Source organism: Rhinolophus sinicus, linkage group LG01 (assembly GCF_036562045.2).
Source record: "Rhinolophus sinicus isolate RSC01 linkage group LG01, ASM3656204v1, whole genome shotgun sequence".
NCBI lineage: Eukaryota > Metazoa > Chordata > Mammalia > Chiroptera > Rhinolophidae > Rhinolophus > Rhinolophus sinicus.
In genome coordinates, this window is record NC_133751.1 from 25,474,035 (window position 1) to 25,493,405 (window position 19,371).

General features: G+C 39.2%; 1 protein-coding gene across 3 annotated transcripts in view; it reads left to right on the forward strand.

The window, feature by feature from the left end:
- The first annotated feature begins 1,162 nt into the window (after nucleotides 1–1,162).
- Nucleotides 1,163–19,371, forward strand: part of MME (membrane metalloendopeptidase) — a 91,049-nt gene continuing 72,840 nt past the window's right edge. The window contains exons 1-3 of one of the 3 annotated variants that reach the window (XM_019731986.2): nucleotides 1,163–1,342; nucleotides 5,794–5,963; nucleotides 6,687–6,722. In XM_019731986.2, the coding sequence (XP_019587545.2) occupies nucleotides 5,804–5,963; nucleotides 6,687–6,722 (196 nt within the window). In that variant the 5' untranslated portion in view covers nucleotides 1,163–1,342; nucleotides 5,794–5,803. Of the gene's footprint in view, nucleotides 1,343–1,462; nucleotides 1,601–1,724; nucleotides 2,070–5,793; nucleotides 5,964–6,686; nucleotides 6,723–19,371 lie in introns of those variants that run through there. The other 2 variants (XM_019731987.2, XM_019731985.2) reach the window with 2 other exon arrangements.

Below are 19,371 nucleotides of genomic sequence, written 5' to 3' on the forward strand. Positions count from 1 at the left end.
AGAACTATGGAGAGAGTGCTTTTGAAGTCCATTTATTGGATTTCTTTATATTAATCTAATGATTGTTTTAACTTCTTTTAATGTCTCTCCATTGCATTCCATTAACTATTTCATTAGCAAGAACCACTTTTTCTCCTTGCTTTCAGCTTTCTCTACTATAAAAAGGATGTAAAACTTATGAGTGCAAAGGGTCTCTTCTCTCAAGCAGTGAGTCGTTTTGATGTTGAAAGCAGATAATTGCAAGTTCAAGAAAACCCACAGGTATTTCAGTACGTTGGCAATTATATGTGATTCAAAGAAGGAAAAGGATCAATGATAAAGCTACTTATATACTTGGCACTAAATATTGAAGCTAAAGATTAGAGAAGCAAAAAAAAAAAAAAAAAAAATCAGGGGAGGTTCCGTTCTTCTGAGCCCCTTGACACTCATACTTGTTTAAGGCAGCTTTTATGAAGGAATAGCTCTTGTGCAAAAAGTTTGTGTGTGTTTTTACCCCCCTTGAAAAGGAATCACAGATATTACATGAAAATAATGTGCTGCTTGGCTGCATTAAAATAACGAGGGTCCAGACACACTTCAGCTTCTTTTTCTCTGACTCTCTCACTCCCCATCCCAAAGCCCTCAGGTACACTCATTACAAGATTCCCTAGAGTCAGGAGGTGGGAGTAGTGAGTTGCAGTACAGAATGTAGCTCTTGACGTACTGGTCTGACCAACAAAAAGAAAGGAAGGGAAGAAAGAAGAGAGGGAAAGCAAAGAGGGAGAGGGGGGAAGAAAAGAAGGACAGAAGGAAAGGGGGGGGGCAAAGAAAAGAAAGGAAAAAAAGGAGGGAGGGAGAGAAAAAATTAAAAAATGAGAAAGGAAGGTTGTTTGGATGAAGAGAGGAAAAGGAGCAAGAAAGAGAACGAAAGAAGAATGTGAGAAAAAGAAAGAAGGTCCAACAGGGAAAGAAATAGAACCTTTACCAGCACTACAGAATCTCCTAGAGACAATGTATTGTATTCTTGAAAAACCCCGAAGCTAAGCAATTCCAAGAATGTTTGGCAAAACCCTTTTGGGAAGGGTGAGGTGGGGTACGGGGGGAGGGTATGTTTCTCACACACATACACACCCGGCCCCCATACAAGATGTGACAAGATCAGGGAGACCTAGCGGAAACCTTCAGGTCACCCAGAGAACTGCTCCTCTCGCTGGTCCTGCGGCGGCGAGGCGGGTGGGGGGTGGGGGGGGGGTGAGAGCAACGAGACGCGCGGGGCGCGGAGATGAGCAAGTGGCGAAGCTTGACCGAGTGCAGGCGAGAGCAGCCGCCCAACTCCAGGCGCGGGATCTGCTGAGAGGCCACGGTGAGTCGCTCCGGGTGCGGGTCCGAGGGATGCCCGGGGTCCCCGTCGCCTCCGGGCCCGGGCCGAGGCGGGCCCGTAACCTTTCCGGAATCTGGCCTCGGCTCAGCGCTGCTACCCGCAGCCTGGAGCCGGCGCCGCTCGGGGCGCGCCTGGGCGGACACACGGACCGACCCGCGCTCGGCGGGGCTCTTGGCCCCGCGCGCTCATTGGTGGGGATGTGTCTGCTCAGCAGCCTCCAACTTCTCCCGAATCCCACTGGTGAGTCCCAAGAGAGCGAACTGGCACCTGGGAGCTGGGGGAGAAGGGTCTGAAGGGCGCGAGAGCCGGGGGGAGTTGGGTGTGTGTGTGTAGGGGGGTGGGGGTGGGACCGGAGCCGGAGGGCAGAGCCGCTGGGGGGAGCGTTTGCCCTGGAGGCGCGCCAAGCAGGGTCAGCGGATCAGGTCCGCTGCGATCCGAGCGCCCGGGACCCCGCGGCCGTGGGCGAGGGAGGCGTGCCTGGAGACAGAGCCGTAACTGGGACCTGAGTGGGGGAAAGGGGCCAAGAGGGTGACCTGGAGGAGGGCTCTGAAGTGCGGTCAGGTCGACTCTTCAGGTTCATTTCCATAGCTCTTGCCTGGGTTATGTTTGGTTGCCGAGATCAGCGCTACCGAATTGCAGAGGGGCTGATTTGGAGGCTGGAAATTTGCCATTCCGTTGAACAGACACTGATTTTTTTTTTTTAAGCAAGGTTTGTTTTCATTTTGATTTCTGTCGGATTTTCTCCTCATTTGTAACTCACTTTTCTATTTTTACTTTTCCTAACCTGAAGATCTTTTCATTATCCCACCTCTTCATCTTGCTTAGAATTTTAGTTTCCTGTTACATAATTTATGCGGTTAGCGTACTTAAATCACACAAGGGTTGGTTGGCAGGAGTAGGGGGGGGAGTGCTTTTGTAGATAAAGTTTCCTTACTCGGTCTCAATCTATTTGTAGTATGTGAAAGTAAGCGTAATTGCAACCTTACGTTCTTTAGCCACTTGGTAAAGTCAAAGTCTGTGCTTCCCCCATATATGATGCAAATGTTAAGTTTATTAAACTGAAAAGTAGTACCTGGCTTACAGTCTCAGTATTTGGGAACTCCTCATCGGAAAAATCGGCCATGAAAGCGTGTAGCTTCTTCACTCTGTTGCATTATTGCTGGCTTCCATCACTTTTAAAACAATTGTCCAATAGTTTCTCAGATTCAATGCTGTGACTTTCATTGTTGCACAGCTATACTGCATGTGGGAGTAATGTGATTGGGACTTTGTATCCAGAACTCCATATTCCGGGCCGAGAAAACACCTACAAATTAATGTCCAGGGGAAAACAATGAGATGATTTCTCTTGAATACCTGCCTCCTTACTTACTTGGTTTAAATATGAAACCTGTTTCTCCTGCTTTCTGTGCCTCAGTTTCCATAATACAAACTATAATTGCATGGCATACCTTCAGGCACTTGCCGAAATGTTAAGGTGGTAATGTGTTGTGAAGATGAAAATTGCTTAGGTTTATAGACTTCCCTTTAACAAACCAGTTATTCTCTAAGTTCCTTGATTTGACTATATGATAAAGTGATGTGTATACTCAACTGGTATAAGCACTGTTGCTTTGTACTGCTTGGAAATTCAGCTTCTACGTAAGCAAAATAGTCATGTTTCCTTTCAGTGTTGTCAAGCTGAAGTTTGCAGGGTTCTTTTTTGGGTTAGATCTCCTAGTTCTCTATTTTCTCCTTCTTGGAAGTGTCTACTTTTTGGTTTAAGCTTTCTAACGTATCTCCAATTAAGCTGAAATATATTGAAAATGTAGGTATGTTTTGGCATATCCTGTTTATTATGGGACTACAAATATCTGTCTATGTCTATCTGTCTATCTATCTATCTTTTTTTGTGTGTAATTGCTCTCATTTCCAGCGCCTCTCTCAAATGGGGTTGGGTGTGGTTGAGTTGCACATTCAAGTATCTGAGGGGTTGATGATATGTTTCATCCTGAGGTTCAAGATTCTGACCTCTATTTTCTTAAAAGAAAATACTAGATCCACTGGAATTAACTGGAAATGAATAACAAAGTTAATTTGGGAGATTCAGTTTGCGTCATTTCTGCTTTTACTCAGTGATGTTGAAAAGAGTTGCTGCTTAGGAGCAAATGACTTAGAAAATTTGCAGAGGGTTTAGGAGAAGGGCCCATGGAGAGTTTGCAGGCGATTCAAAGATGATATTCTTTTGACGTAGGTAAAAGGACTAAAGAGCTTCAGTTACTGCCTTCATTTCCCTGTAACAATTTCCGCAGCCTTAGGTGCAGAACCATTAATAGCCCAGATGTTTTCCTGCAGAAGCCTGATGGTGCTAAAGAGCACCTTTAATTTAACCCCGTGGCTGCCCTGGTTCCTGGCCCTCAGTTTTCCTGGAGAAACTGAATGTTGTTTCTAAGAAAGAACTAAAAGGAGAAGTGGGTCAGATTTATACCAGGACCACTTTAGATTGTCTTCTGAAATATTATTAGAGTAGGGGGATAAATACTCAAGAAAGGGAAATATTTGTGCAAATGTGATTAACATTTAGATGTTCTTTAGGTCAGTCTTGACTTCTTCTGCGGGAACTAGAAAAATTACTCTTTTTATTGTTTGTCTCTCTGTATGGTGTCCAAGTGTTAACTTTGTTCCCATCTTTTCTTTACCCAACCACCACCCCTATTAAAACTACAAGAACTACAATCAATGCAATTCCATATCATAACCCCAGGGGCTGTGAGACTAAGCCAACATGAGATACATAACCATTAAGGAAAACATTTTAACATTCAGGTACATTGCATTCCACATTTATTGAGCAGACACAGTTTTCATGGTCTAATAAAATATTTTTGTTTGATAGTCTGTCCTTGGTTATAGCCTCATGTAATCAAGAGGACAGCATGCTTAAGACTTTGTATCCAGAACTTTAAAGCCCAGCTGTGGTTCACTTATTAATAACTCACTGGGGAGATTAAATTCTTAGTTGTCTGCTGGATCTCCCATGCCACACTTCACATGTAGATCCTGTTTCTACTTCATCCTTTGCCTCAGTTTCCACAAAACACACCCTCTGGGAATTGTGTATATTCATCAGAGATTTTCAACTGTAAGAGCATTTCTGAGCAGTCATTTCACCTAGTAACTAAATTATACGCCTAATTTGGAACTAAATTATATATTTAATTTGTATCAAGCTGTAAAAAGATAATCTGTTAGTTTACAATGTTCTTTACAGTCCTGCAGAAAAATTGCAGTTGTCTGGGCTTAGGTGGATGGCCCATAGAGAATCAACAGGCCTCTAAAAGAAACATAATTAAATCTGATATTTAGGCTTATAGCCCCTAAATTTTTCCCTAAACTTATGCAGTGTGATCTAAAGTGGCTCTTATTATATGATGATACAATTGTATTTCAAACAGTGACCAAATGTATTCTTCAGAAAGAACATTTACTAGTTGTGTAGTCTTGGGCAAGTTACCTGACTTTTCTGTGCCCCAGTTTCCTAAGACATGGAATTGGAATGTTAATATCCACCTTACAAAGATTAAATGAATTAGTACATGTAAAACACAAAGAACTATGATTGACACATGGGAAGTACTCAATAAATGTCAGCTATTATTAGTAGAAGTATTAATAGTAATTTAAATACAAGTTAAATATCTTAACCATCATTACCCTGACCTACAAGGTAGAATTTTTTTAAATTACATATTTTTTAACTTATTCAGTTGTGAAAAGAGACTATGGTTAATATTGTTCATCCCTGGAGGTAAACTGCTGACATTTGGTACAGTGAGTGACCTTTTTCAGAATGTTGTCTAAACAGTTAATAGATACCCATTTCGGCACTAGTCATAATTTTGAACTGTAAAATCAAAAGTTGTTTTTAAGACTAAACTATCACAAGTGTCATTTTTTGTTTTTATCTGTATTCCTATTTCACATTATTGCTTAGTCAAAGCCTCAAAGAGTGAGTCATTGATTTCCAAGCTTCTAAAGGAAGCTATTGGAAAATGATATAAAATTCACCTTTGACATTGTCCAAAGTTCAGAACAGTGAGTTTAAAACTTTCCTTAATGATAGTACACTAATTACTTGCTTACAAACTGCTGAAGGAATCCTACGTGAGTATTTAACTGAGTCTCCTTGTCTAATTTTGCTTGGATCTTCTGTCATATATCAAAACAAAAACAAAAGGTTGTGACGGGGACCTGTCAGATTCATCTGGCTCTATATTCTTCACTATCAGAATCAAGATTTTGACTTTCAACAAAAAACTTTTATTATTTAAAACAAATTAACCTTTTACTTTTATTCAGCCACATTAAGTATTTGGAAAATTGTATATGTATTTCCTCTTCTCTTTATTAATTTGTTATTAGTGTTTTTTTTTAAAAATTGTAATTTTTTGCAGATTTTAGGTGATGGGCAGATCAGAAAGTCAGATGGATATAACTGATATGAACACTCCAAAGCCAAAGAAGAAACCGCGATGGACCCCGCTGGAGATCAGTCTCTCTGTCCTCGTTCTTCTCCTCACCATCATCGCTGTCACGATGATAGCACTCTATGCAACCTATGACGGTGAGTTCCCCCGACACCAGTGCACACGGAAATACACAGGAGAGTGAAATCTTCATCTTACGCTTTTCCCGTCTACCAAACAAATGTGTTAAGGAGAAAGACAATGAAAGACAGAGCTACAAAGATTCATTTATAAAATGTGACATCAGTATGTCAAAACAATTAACTTGGACTAAAGTACAATGTCTTTTATGTTTGAGCTAACTTATTGATTGCCAAGTATATTTAGTGCACTTATGCTTACTTTATGGGAATTATAATGTACAATTTATTTGATTAAAGTATACACAATTTTATAACCAACTTCAATTAGTTAACTTTTATTGTGTCATTGAAATTCTAAAGCTTCGTAGGAATTTAAGCAGTCTGATTTGAGTCTTAGAAGTTTTTCACAATGAGGATTAGAAAAGATTGGTTCCTTAATGGCAAAAAACATGGTTACCAGACTAAAACAATAGAATAATTTAAAAGACCTGTGGCTGAGTGGGTAGAGAATGTAATAAATACATTTTTCTTCATAATAAAAATTTTAAACTTAGGATTTGCCTGTTTTATTTCTCTATGTTTTTTGTCTAACTACTGACAATGGTATATAATATTCAGGTTTAGTTTTTGCTTCAAGGAATTGATTATTTAATTGGCAGTTTTTAGAAGAATAAAAGATAGGGAGAAATTAGAAAACTTGTATTGCAAATATTTATGCATATACTCTTCTTTTTGTAGATGGTATTTGCAAGTCATCAGACTGCATAAAATCAGGTAAGAAGAGGACTTTTAAATAGTTTTATAATTAATGTATAACATTTAAAAATCGAATGCTAATAGATATATCTCCAAGTTTGCTTTCTTGATGCTTTTATTCATTATAGATCACTTATTTATAGTGAAGGAAAATAAAAATGTATTTAAAAACTTGTTAATTAACTAGTCTAAAAAGGAATTCACTGTATTCAGCCCTGGAGTTTATGGTAGGGTGACAGAGAACTCTATCGCTAGCTCTATGGAGTTGGAAAAAGAAAATCAGCTTGTATGAAATAGTGAGCATTATCATTCAGTATGAAATTTCCCCATGCAAATCAGTAGAGGGATGAAAGGGGAGTAACAGTTAGTCATTTAAGCTACATAGAGAAATTGAGATTTGGGAGGCCTTGTAGTAGGGCTAGGATTTGGAAGTGGAGGTAAAGAAGAGGGAATTCCAAACAAGGAAAAAGAACAACAGGAATAAATCATATCATGGAGATACAGTGAAAATGTAAAATTGATAGAGAGGGGCACATTACTGAGAGCTTTGAAAACCTATGTTTAGCCTTGATGTTGTAATAACAGAGAAATGGTTATTTTCCTGACGAGATCACTCAACAAGGCAAGAGTTGAAAGATGATTCTAGGAATGCTAGGCTGGGGAGATCGAATGAGAGGTAATAAGCCAGGAAGAGTAGGCAGGTCGGGACTGCCTACCTAATGCAGGTGTGAGCTGAGGAGGTCAGCCTCTGGCGGGATGAGAGAGCTATGGGACAACATGAAGGCAGAATTGGATGGCTCAATAGAACTGACTTGCTAAATGAAGGGTGTGGATAATTTGAAAATCACGACTACTTTTAAAACCTAAGGGATTCAGGAGAATGGTGGCAGTGCACGCAGAAATAGAGAAGGCAGGAGGTAAGTTTATTTTAGGGAAGGATTTGGTTAATATGGATTTGGACATGTTGAGTCTAAGCTAGAGTAACATCCAAGTGGGGACAGACAGCAGGAAGGTAGAGATGGGGTGTTGGAGAATCTCTTATGTGGTAGATTTAGCATCTGTCAGCTCAGAGGTGACAGCTGAAGACTTGGGAGAATTTAAGTTCCCAAAAGGAGAAAAAAAGAGCTGAACTGAAGAGGACATCAAAAATTAGAGTAGAAGACAAAGAAAAGTCAGAGAAGGGAACAGAGAAGTGTATGGAGCTACAGAGGTCACATCCATTAGTGTGTGGTGAGAAAAAAAAAGAAGAGCATTTTGAGAAGAAGAAAGGTGTAGCTGGACACAGCACCCTGGATGTGAATGCAATATTAATGCCCTTTGACAAGAGATTCTAAACTTCTTTCCTTCCAAGAAATAACATGCTCCAAGTGATGTTTAACCATTTTCTGTTGGATATTTTAAATTGCGTTTGTGTTATTCAGACCTTTGTAAAATAACGATGATAAAACATCTTGGGATTTTAGGTTATAGTCTGATATCCCAAATATGTTGCCCTTTCCTTTTCTATATTGCGTAATGATGATGATTTTTCCCCCTCGATCTCAAGTACACTAGCCATACTCCTGAGACCTGATGTAGGTAGATTGGGATATCAGCAACATAATAACAGGCACTTTCCCATCTTTGGGCTTTCCCAGAAAGTTTCTCTGTTACCCAGGGAAATGGTTGTAGAGGTACCTTGGCTGGGAGACGTCCATGGTCCCTATACCAGAGTTTTACGTGCCCAAATTGGCAGTTGCCATTTGCTCTATCCCCAAATCCTCTCCCTCCTTTCTCTCTACCAGCTGCCATACTATATGCTTATACCTAGCCTGTTTTGAGACTTCCAGTTGTATAATGAGCTCTATGTCCAAGTTTCTCAGTTCTTAATACACTTGACATGTTTAAGTCTCTAAATCTATATGTTCTCTTTCACACAGTTTCTTCTCCCTCTTACTCTTTTTTTCTCTTTTTGTTTTCTTGCATTTTGTTTTTGAAGAAATGAGATCCTCTGACTAGGTAGGTAGGCCTGACAATCTGAGCAGATTCCTCTAGTGGCACCCACCCCAACGAGCAATGTGATATTTGGAATCTGGAATCTTAGATGTGACTTAATGTTTGGAAGTATGGCTTTGGTTTTTTTTATACCGTTTAGCAAGTCTCAGCTCATTAAAGTGTATTTAACCTGTATCCATTAATTGTAGCTTAGAAATCATACCAAATGTAAAACACCTCCCTGAACTGTATCTTGGCAGATAAATGTATACAACAGAAATAGCCTCAGTGGTAAACAAGGTTGCTGAATAGCTTTGTGTTTTTCTTCATTCTGCTGTATTGGTTCACAATCTGTTAGAATACTTTCTACTCATAGATCTTATTCTTCCTGGGTGGAAAAATGAAATTGAAACTCTCCCTTATGGATGCCATCTTCACACCCATAGTTCTCTGCTGGTTAGGGAGATCTTTTCTGCCACAGAAAATACAACTATTGCTTTTGGAAATTACTGCAAATTAAGAAAACTCTAGGGGAAATCTTAGACAGAAAAATGCAGTAAAGAAAGGGGGACAGTGGGAAGAGTGGAGTGGATGGAAAGGAAAAGGAAGGTGGAAAAAAAGATGTTGAAAAACATATAAAGTCTCCTACTAGCAATTCTGAAGCTTACTTTAAAAGAATGGGAGAATTCAAACCTGAGCGCAGAAGTTCTTGAGGATTGGAAAATTAATTATTGAAACCCAAGGTCCTTACTTTACGTGGAAGTTGGTTCTAACTTAATTCTTTCTAACGGGGGAAGGCAATATCACAATAAGTTCATGTAAGTCTTTTATCCTGAAAAGTCAAGGAATAGAAATCAGGCCATACCAAGGCCAAAATAAAATATTGCCGAAGCCTATGGGTCACCTTCTGTTAAGCACTTAAATCTGAACATCTATGAACTTAAATACTCATAATATGCATAAAATGATGTTTATAATAGACACTTTAACTTCTCTGTATATGACATACAGCAATAGGAAAAACTACACCAGACCTAAAATAAAACACTACTTAACAAATAACAAGTTAAGGCAGTGTTCAAAACCCTGCTACTAAAGTATAAATAATATTATCCATCTCTTATTTACTAAGATTGTCAAAACCATGGAGTTGTAGAGCTTGTATGTGATTTCTCAAACTTCTCTATGTAAATCTAAATCCTGGAACTAGCTTCTATTGCAATGTAACCTTACTAACTCAGAATATTTCAAGGAATTTTACATGTTTTCAATCAGGGGTTCTCAGCTTCATCACTGTTGACATTTTGGGCTGGATAATTCTTTATCAGAGGCAGGCAACTGTCCTGTGCATTATAGGATGTTTAGCAGTGTCACTGGCTACTACCCACTATATTCCTAGTAGCAACCCACCTCCCAGCTGTGACATCTAAAAATGTCTCCAGATATTGTCAAATGTCCCCTGGGGCAGCATAATCACTTCAGGTCAGGTACCACTGGCTTAAATGATCTCAAGAGATCATCTACTGTTTTTCCCCATGTAGTGACCAGAATAATGCCTCCCCAGAGGTGTCCATGTCCTATCCCAGGGGATCCAGTGAATGTGTTACCTTATGTGACCAAAGGCACTTTGCAGATGTGATTACATTAAGGATCTTCACGTGGGGAGATTATCCTGAATTATTTGGGTGGCATTACATGGTCACATATATATTATAAGGGGAAGGGAATATGAGGGTCAGAATCACCGAAAGAGATGTGGAAACAGAAGCAAAGGAAGCAAAGGTTGCAGTGATGTGGCCACAGCCAAGGAATGTGTAGAGCCCCTGGAAGCTAGAGAGGGAAAGGTATGGTTCTCCCCTAGAGTATCCAGAATAAACACAGCCCTGTTGACCCTTTTTAGACTTCTGACCCCCAGAATTATAAGGTAATAAATCTGTGTGGGTTTAAGCCACTAAGTTTATGATTATTTGTTATAGTGGCAATAGAGAACTAATAATACACCTCCCATAGTTCCTTTATTTTAAGACTATCTTTGAAGAGTTAAACACACAGACACACACACACACACACACACACACACACACACACACACAGTGTTTCCTGCCAAACTGCTTTTTATTACTAATTGAGTTGTGTAATTTACAGGTATAGGGAAGGAATGTTAAATGGATTAAAAGGGGGGTATAATAACAGAATGGTGGATGCTAATAATAGAATAGAATAAAATAAAAACAGAAGATAGTGAAATTGAATAAATATAGCAAACACTTTTTTGACTGTTTCTGAGTCTGGCACTGTTTGAAGCAGTTATCATGTATTAACATATTTGATCCTAATAATGACTCTGTGAGGTAGGGACCATTATACTTTCTTTGTACAGATGAAAAAACTTGGGTTAGGATTCCAGCACAGGAGGCAGCCTGGCTCCAGAGCCGGTATTCAGCACCACTTCATGTCTCAAAGGAGCTGAGAGTTTGTCTAACTTTTAATACCCTACGCCTGTACAAACAGTATAAGAGCAGATTGCTTCCCCTCCTGATAGAATTTGGAGCTAAAAGATATAAGATGACTCTCCAAGAGTTGAAATATTTTTTTATTAGTTTCAGGTGTACAGAACAACATAGTGATCAGATGTTTACATAATTCACAAAGTGATAACGCCAACAAATCTATTGCCCACTCGACACTGTACATAGTTATTAGAACGTTATTGACTATATTCCCCATGCTGCATCACACATCCCCATGACTATTTTTTAAATTATAGTTGACATTCAATATTAATTTATGTTAGTTTCATGTGTACAGTGTAGTGGCTAGACGTTTATATAATTTATGACGTGATCCCCCACTAAGTCTACTACCCATCTGACACTATACACAGTTTTTACAGTACATACTACTGATTGTATTCTTCATACTGTACTTTACATCCCAGTGACACCCAGTAACTAGCACTTTTTGCTTCTTAATCCCTTCACCTTTCTCACCCAGCCCCCCAGCCCCTCCCATCTAGTAACCATCAGCATCTAGTAACCATCAGTTTGTTCTCTGTGTCTATGGGACTGTTTCTGTTTTGTTTGTTCTTTTATTTTTTTCTTTGGATTCCACATATAAGTGAATTCATATAGTATTTGTCTTTCTAAGGCTGACTTATTTCACTTAGCATAACATTCCCTAGGTCCACCCATGTTGTTGTAAATGGTAAGATTTCATTTTTTTTTATATATATATATATATATACCACAATTTCTTTATCCAATCGTTTGTTGATGGGAATTCTTGTTGTTTCCATATGTTAACTATTGTAAATAGTGTGGCAGTGAATATAAGGGTGCATGTATCTTTTCAAATTAGTGTTTTGGATTTCTTTGGATAAATACCCAGGAGTGGAATTGCTGGGTCATAAGGTAGCTCTATTTTTAATTTTTTGAGGAATCTCCATGCTGTTTTCCATAGCGGCTGCACCAGTTTGCGATGCCACTAACAGTGCACAGTGTTCCTTTTTTCTACATCCTCACCAACACTTGTTGTTTATTGATTTATTGATGATAGCCATTCTGACAGGTGTGAAGTGGTATCTCATTGTGGATTTTATTTGCACTTTTTGATGTTTAGTGATATTGAGCATCTTTTAATATGTCTATTGGCCACCTGTATGTACTCTTTGGAGAAATGTCTGTTCAGGTCCTCTGCCCATTTCTTGATTGGATTTTTTTTTTTTTTTTGGTGTTAAGCTACATAACTTTTATGGGGGCCTTTTATGATTCCATATATATATTTTAGGATTATTTGTTCTAGTTTTGTGAAAAATGCGATTGGTGTTTTTCTATTGATTGTTTTGGGTAGTAAGGACATTATAATGCTATAAATTCTTCCTATCCATGAGCATGATATATACTTCCATTTATTTGTATCTTTAATTTTTCTCATGAATGTCTTATAAATTTCTGAGCATAGATCCTTTACTTCCTTGGTTAAATTTAATCCTTCGTTTTGTTTTTTTTTTTTAATGCAGTTGTAAATGGGATTGTTTTCTTAATTTGTCTCTCTGATAGTTCGTTATGGAGTATAAAAATGTAACCAGTTTCTGACTGTTCATTTTGTGTCCTGCTCCTTTTCATTTATTAGAACTCTAATAATTTTTGGATGAAATCTTTGGGGTTCTCTGTATATAGTATGTTTCTTGCACCTCTCTAGTAATCGTCCCTCCTCTGGGGCCCAGGGTGAGTGCCTGTGAGTGAGTGACTCTATGTGTAGGCCCTTTATGAGGACGTCTGGGTTACCAGCTGCCCTGTCTCACTGGGACAGACGAAGGGAATCCCCACTGATTTTCACTGCCAGATGTTATGGGGCCTCCTCTTCCCCTCACAGGACTCCTAGGCTGGGGAGCCTGGTGTGGGGCTGAGGCCCCTCTCTCTTCGGGGTGGGGGGGCCTCCGCTGCCGAGATGTCCCTCCCAGTGAGCAACCACTACCTGTGGGTTTGGTGTCAGACTGTTTCATGTCTCCACCCCTCCTACCCGTCCGGATGTGGCCTCTTCTTTATTTCCTTAGTTGTAGGGGTTTATGTTCAGCTAATCTTCAGATGATTCTCAAGGTTGATTGTTCTATAATTTGGTTGTAATTTTATTTCATCCTGGGAGGCAGTAGGCATAGCATTTACCTATCCTGCCATCCTGGACCTTCCAAGAGTTGAAATATTTTAAGCCAGACTGAGAAAGAGGAGAATACATATTGGTTAGACCCAGAAACCAGTTACTTCACTGAAAGCAGTGAGCAGCTTCATCGGTCATTTTGGTACATCAAATGCAACATGGAACTGAGGGGTTTAAAAAGCCAATATTAGCAGTTTAGTCCTATACTCTCCAGGGGATAGAGAAGCCAAGGTACAGGAGTAATACAGTTCACAAGAGAGAACCAGATCACATGTAGTGTTGTGCACGTTGTACACTGCACAATGGGGACAGCCCTGAGAGACAAGCTCATGTAGCATCAAGGCCTGGATTAAACATCTCAGAACTATCCATTTCCTTTAATTCTGTACTAATCAGGCAAACTTTTGATGAATAGTTAATTATTAATACAAGGAAAGGAGGCATTCTCTTCATCTGAAAGAAATGTATGTTCAGCATGATGAATATATTTACATTTTTATTTATCACCTTTGTGTGGCTTGAGCTATGACCCTTGAATTAATTGAAAGTTCCAAATATCTGGTTATTTCTACAAGGACTAGATCCTGGCAATGCCCCAGGTGAAGTATCTTGGCACTCATTGGTCTTTTCTTGAGCAACAGTGAACCTCTGTCTCCCTGTGCGCCATGGTCTCTCATTTCTTACCTATAAACACCACAGAAGCCTCCATGAAGAAAAATGGCACAACTGGAAAAGTACAGGAAGTACTGCAGACTGACTCTTGAGGGCTGCCAGCTGAGTTACAAACTTTCAGAGTAGGAGATGAGGTTATTTTATTACGTAATTAAGTTTGAAAAAAACCATCCTTCAGGCAATAAAAATGCAGCAGGTATCTCAGTGGGAAGACTGCTGAAGCACACCTTTGTTAATTTAAATGTGGCAATTTGCTTCAGGCAACTTCCCTGACACCATTCTTCTGACAACTGTATATCAATATTTGCTTTAAAAATTCTCCAGTGAAAATTAGCATCTGTCAATCAAATTATTTCCAAGAAAGGGAGTCTATTATATGATAAATACACACATACATAACATACTTTTCTTACCTGCTGGGTAGTTTTTAAGCAGTAGTACACCATCGTGTGTTTTTTAATGCATGGTATGCATAAGGTATGGAAAACATAGATAAGTTGAATTAAGCGGTTAAAGGGAAAGCAAATTAGTAATGCATTGTAAACTTATTAGAAATCCAAAGGTTTGTTTTACAGCTGCAATAATTATCTATATGTAAAGGGGAGTAGATGTAAACTGGAATTTAGGCTGGGATGAGGACCCCATCTTTACTTTTAACATTTTAGAGTGTGAGATATGGGAAATCTCCTCTGTAATTGAAGGGTCTTGCCCTGTCATGCTTATCACCAAATCTAAGCTACTTTCCAATAAGCCTTTGACATAATGTGAAGCTCAAGTTGATAAAAATGTATAGACTATTTAAGGAAAATTTAAAAAAACAGAATTAAAAAGATCATAAGTTGCATAGCCTTTGAATGGAAAAATTTCCTTCTCTGAGACTATTCAGAAAAGGAGATATGGGGTGCCTGGGGGAAGGGCTAGTTTTGATCCTATTTCTGACTGAAAACTTGAATAAATTCTCTCTGTTCAAAACCCCCTAACCCTATACCCACTAGGAGGGCTATCATAAAAAAGACAGACAATCTCAAGTGTTAGAGACTGGAACCATCATACATTGCTGGTGGAATGTAAAATATTTTAATACATCCCAGCTCAAAATGTAGAAAACCATTTTGGAAAACAGTGTGAACATTTTTATGCGAATTAAACATATGCTTTCCATACAACCCAGTACTTCCACTCCCAGGTATTTACTTAAGAGAAATGAAAACACATGTTGTCACAAGGACTTTTATGTTATTGTTCATTATTGCATTATTTTTTTTTTCATTATTGCATTATTAATAGTAGCCAAAACATGTCACAACTCTGATGTTTATCAACAGTAACTAAACAAAATGTAGTATGGCTGTAAACAAAAATACTACACAACAATAAAAAAAGGAGCAGAATATGACACGTGCAATAATATGGATGAAACTCAAAAACATGCTAAGTGAAATAATGCAGACGCAAAAAACTCCATGCTATATAATTCTATTTATATAAAATTTCCAGAAAAGGCAAAATTGTAGAGGCAGAAAGCAGAATAGCTGTTGCTTAGGGCTGGGAATGGAGAAGGGATTGCTGCAAATGGGTACAAGGGAATTTTCTGGGTTGATGAAAACATTCTAACACTGGGTATTGGTGATGGTTGCACAACTGTATAGATTTATTAAAAATCACTGGGTTAATTTATGGTATTCAAATTATAGCTCCATATGATGGTTAGGAAACCAAACCAAACCACTCTCATCCCTGTTATTCCATCTCTAATGTCCACTTATCAGTAATTATCTTGTAATTTGATCTCATGCTTGCTATTAAATGTTGAGTCCATTCACTCCCATTTTCACAATTCAAAATATGTGCAGTTTTCAGTGCCTACCAAATCTTTGCTAAATAATTCAAGCCTCTCACTTTGAGTGAAAACCTATTATTTGATTATATTAGGGCTCTACTGATGAAAAATCTACGGAAAATAGTAAATCAACTAGGAAGTTAAAAGCGTTTCAGCATTGGACATTGGAAGCATTATTTGCATGCCCTGGGGTTTCACTTTCAGAAGAAGACAGAGATGTATGTGGGATAGCAGGACGAAGAGGACCTGCCATCTCTGAGTCAAAGTCAGAATTCAGGATCTACCAGAGAATAGTTACCAGGGATAATTCTGCTTCTGGACAAATGTGTTGTATTTTCATGCAGATTCTGTGAAATGTTTCCATTTTTACCTTGACTGCTAGTAAGTTGAAACTCAAATTTGTTTTGAACCTGTATCTTTTGGACCTCTTTGTATACATTTGATTCACTAGCATTATTCCTGTTCATTTTTTTTTCTTTCTCATTGAATGTATATGAGTTAATGTATGTATTCCTGTAAGGCCACTTTGAATTCTTTTACCAGCAATGTAAGTTAATAATTGGATGACTAGCCTATAGATAAATTCCACCAATAATATATGTGCAAGAGAAAGGCTATTAAATAGTAAACTTTATTTCAAATACATGCACGTGTTATGAATAATTAAGGTACAATCTTTTGAGAGATTACTGCTTTTTTTTGCTTTTTTTTTTCTACTAAGCCTACTTAGCATGGGAGCACGAAGATGTCAGTTTTGGCCACATTCTGTGTTGGTAGTATGCGATCTTAATTAAGTCCGTTTAGCGTTCTGCATTTCATTTTCCTTATCTACGGAATTGGAATTAAAAATGTCTCACTTTATAGAGGAACATTAAAGACTAATGATAGCCCATTTCGTGTTACACATCCTTCAGGGAGATGTGCCATAGGTATAATGCACAGATGTCTTCCATTTAATGTGTTCTTCTGTGAACGTTGCCAATGCCCCATTTAAAGCTATTTATTGAGAATCAAAAAGCAGTCAGTATATTTTTGAGGAGGAAGTTATGGCCAACAAAGAGAGAGGGGGAGAGAAGAAGAGAGAGAGTAGTACATTTTAGATATTCTCAGGTAAAAACGTGTCATTCCTTAGTAACATTTTCCTTGACTACTGCACTCTATCTTAGCATGGGGGGGTGACCGTTTTGCCTGTGAGTCTGTTCAAATGAGCACATTCAGAAATGGGCACTTCGGATCCATGTTTCCTATAGAGCAAAACCTACCAACAGGCACCCCTGGATTTGAACTTGTGGCTAGTCTGCGCTTGTCCTTGCAGTCTCCCACCATTAACCCTTTCCTCATGACTGACTAGCCCCTAAGAGTAAATAAGCCAGAGGCCTGGAGCAAGAGGAGAATGACTAGATCCTTACTATTCAGAGTGTGGTCTATGGACCAGCAGCCTCGGTATCAGCTTCAGCTAGGAACTTGCAAAAATGCAAATTCTCAGGCTCCACCTGAGACGTATTGAACCTACACCTGCATTTTTAGTAAAGTCACCCAGAGAATGGTGTGCACAATAAAGTTCGAGAAGTTGCTGAAGAATAGTGATTCTCAACTATGGCTGCTGATCAGGTTAACGTGGGAAGCTTTTAAAATATGCCCACGCCAGATCTTCTCTCCTCCCTGACACACCAAGTTCCTATTCCTTCAGGGGACTGGTTTCTGTTAGGTGTTAGGAGGAAAAGCAATTTCGGTAAATAAGCGGACATTAAGGTATATAGGAATTCCCTGGACATTTGCATTTTTAAAAGAAGGTATATGTCAACTAACATTGTTTCAAGAGATACAGACTATGCTCCTCACTGAAAACTAAGGCCGAGTGGGTGAGACACTGGGCCTGTTTAACTGCTAGTAATGGAGAAGCTGAACCTGAAATGTCTTCCTGAATGTTCCCAGTATAATGCGGGCATGAATGCTTTCATGGAGACTTCAGAACAATGTCTTTCCTCATCCATTTATTAATTAACTCATTTGGTTTTTTCCAAAAACATTCATTGAGCACCTTCTAAATACTGAGTACTTTTTGAGACACTGGGAATATGAACTAAGATACCCCTGCCCTCAGGAAAGTGATAGTCTGGTAAGCATAACAAACCAAAAAACAAAATTACCATATGGTTTCGATAGTGCTATGGTAGCAGTAAGCAGCCTGTGCTACAGGCATGCTGAGAAAAGAGCACCTAAACCACCTCAGTCATGGCAGTGGGCAGCTCAAGTAATTGTATAACTGGGCCAGAAAAGCCTTCTCTAGAGGACATGTCACTCCACTAAATTTGGAAAGATAATCCGAGATTGCCAGACCAATGGAGCAGAGGGCCGCATGTGCACAGGCTGGATGCAAGATGCAAGTGAGGGCTTGGTGAGTTCAGGACTTCAAGCGGTTCATGGTGGCTGGAGTGTAATGCGGGATGCATCAGGCTCGCAAGACATGAGGCCGGAAAAGTAAACAGGGACTAGGTCATATGCTTTGTGGGTTGCAATTCCTCCTAGAGTTTATAGAAAATGGATATATTACAGGGAGCGTCTGAAGGTTGTTAAGCAGAGGTGTAGCATTTTCAAGTTCTCCTGTCATCTAGCTCAGGCTTGGTGAAGTGAAGGCAAAGATTTACGCATAAAAAGGAACAATATTTCCATGTCCTAGGAGTGAGGGAGAGCTTGGCAAGATTGAAGAACTGAGAGAATAGCTATAGGGCTAACTCACAAAGGGTATTTATGAGGTTGTGAGAGTGGGGGTGAGATAAGCAAGAGTTGGATCTTATAGTCCATGTTAAAGTGTTTGGACCTTCTACTCATAGCAATGAGAAGTTATAGGAGGCAAGGTATTAAGTGAGGCATGAGTTGATCAGAATTGTTGAGAAAGATCACTAAAGAATGGCTGCAGGCAGGACATTAGGCTACTGCCCACATCTGGATGAGAGCTAATGGGTGCTTCGATTTGAATGGTAACAGAGTAGAGAGAATGGATGGGTTTGAGAAATATTTAAGAGGTAGAATTCATAAGATGATAGTGTTTGTGTAAATACGGCAGGTAGTGCAAAAGAAGTGAATTAAAGTATAACTCAAATTTCTGGCTTGGGAAACTGGAGATAAAGTGTGCTACTCACTGAGCCAGGGAACACAGAGCAAGAGCTGGTTTGGTAATGGGCTGGGGCCAATGCAGTGATAGATTCCCTGGGAGACAGTGTAGATCTGAGATACTGCTGAGCTCCATCTGTCAAAGTCCAGTGAAGTCAGGTGGGAAATAAGGATTTAGGCATCACCAGCATATGGGTGATGGGGTTGAGATTTCCCAGGAAAGAAATGGAGATTTTCAAAGGGGACTGAGGAGGAGTCAGGAAAGTAGAAGGAAAATCAGTAAAGTGCATCTGAGAGGTTGAGTAAGATAAGAAATGAAAGAAGAGAGGAAAAGTTTGAAGATTCAGGTGGAAGATGGAAAAATGGGTGGCTCTTGCTCTTGGGATGTAGGAGAGCATATACCCAGAGAAA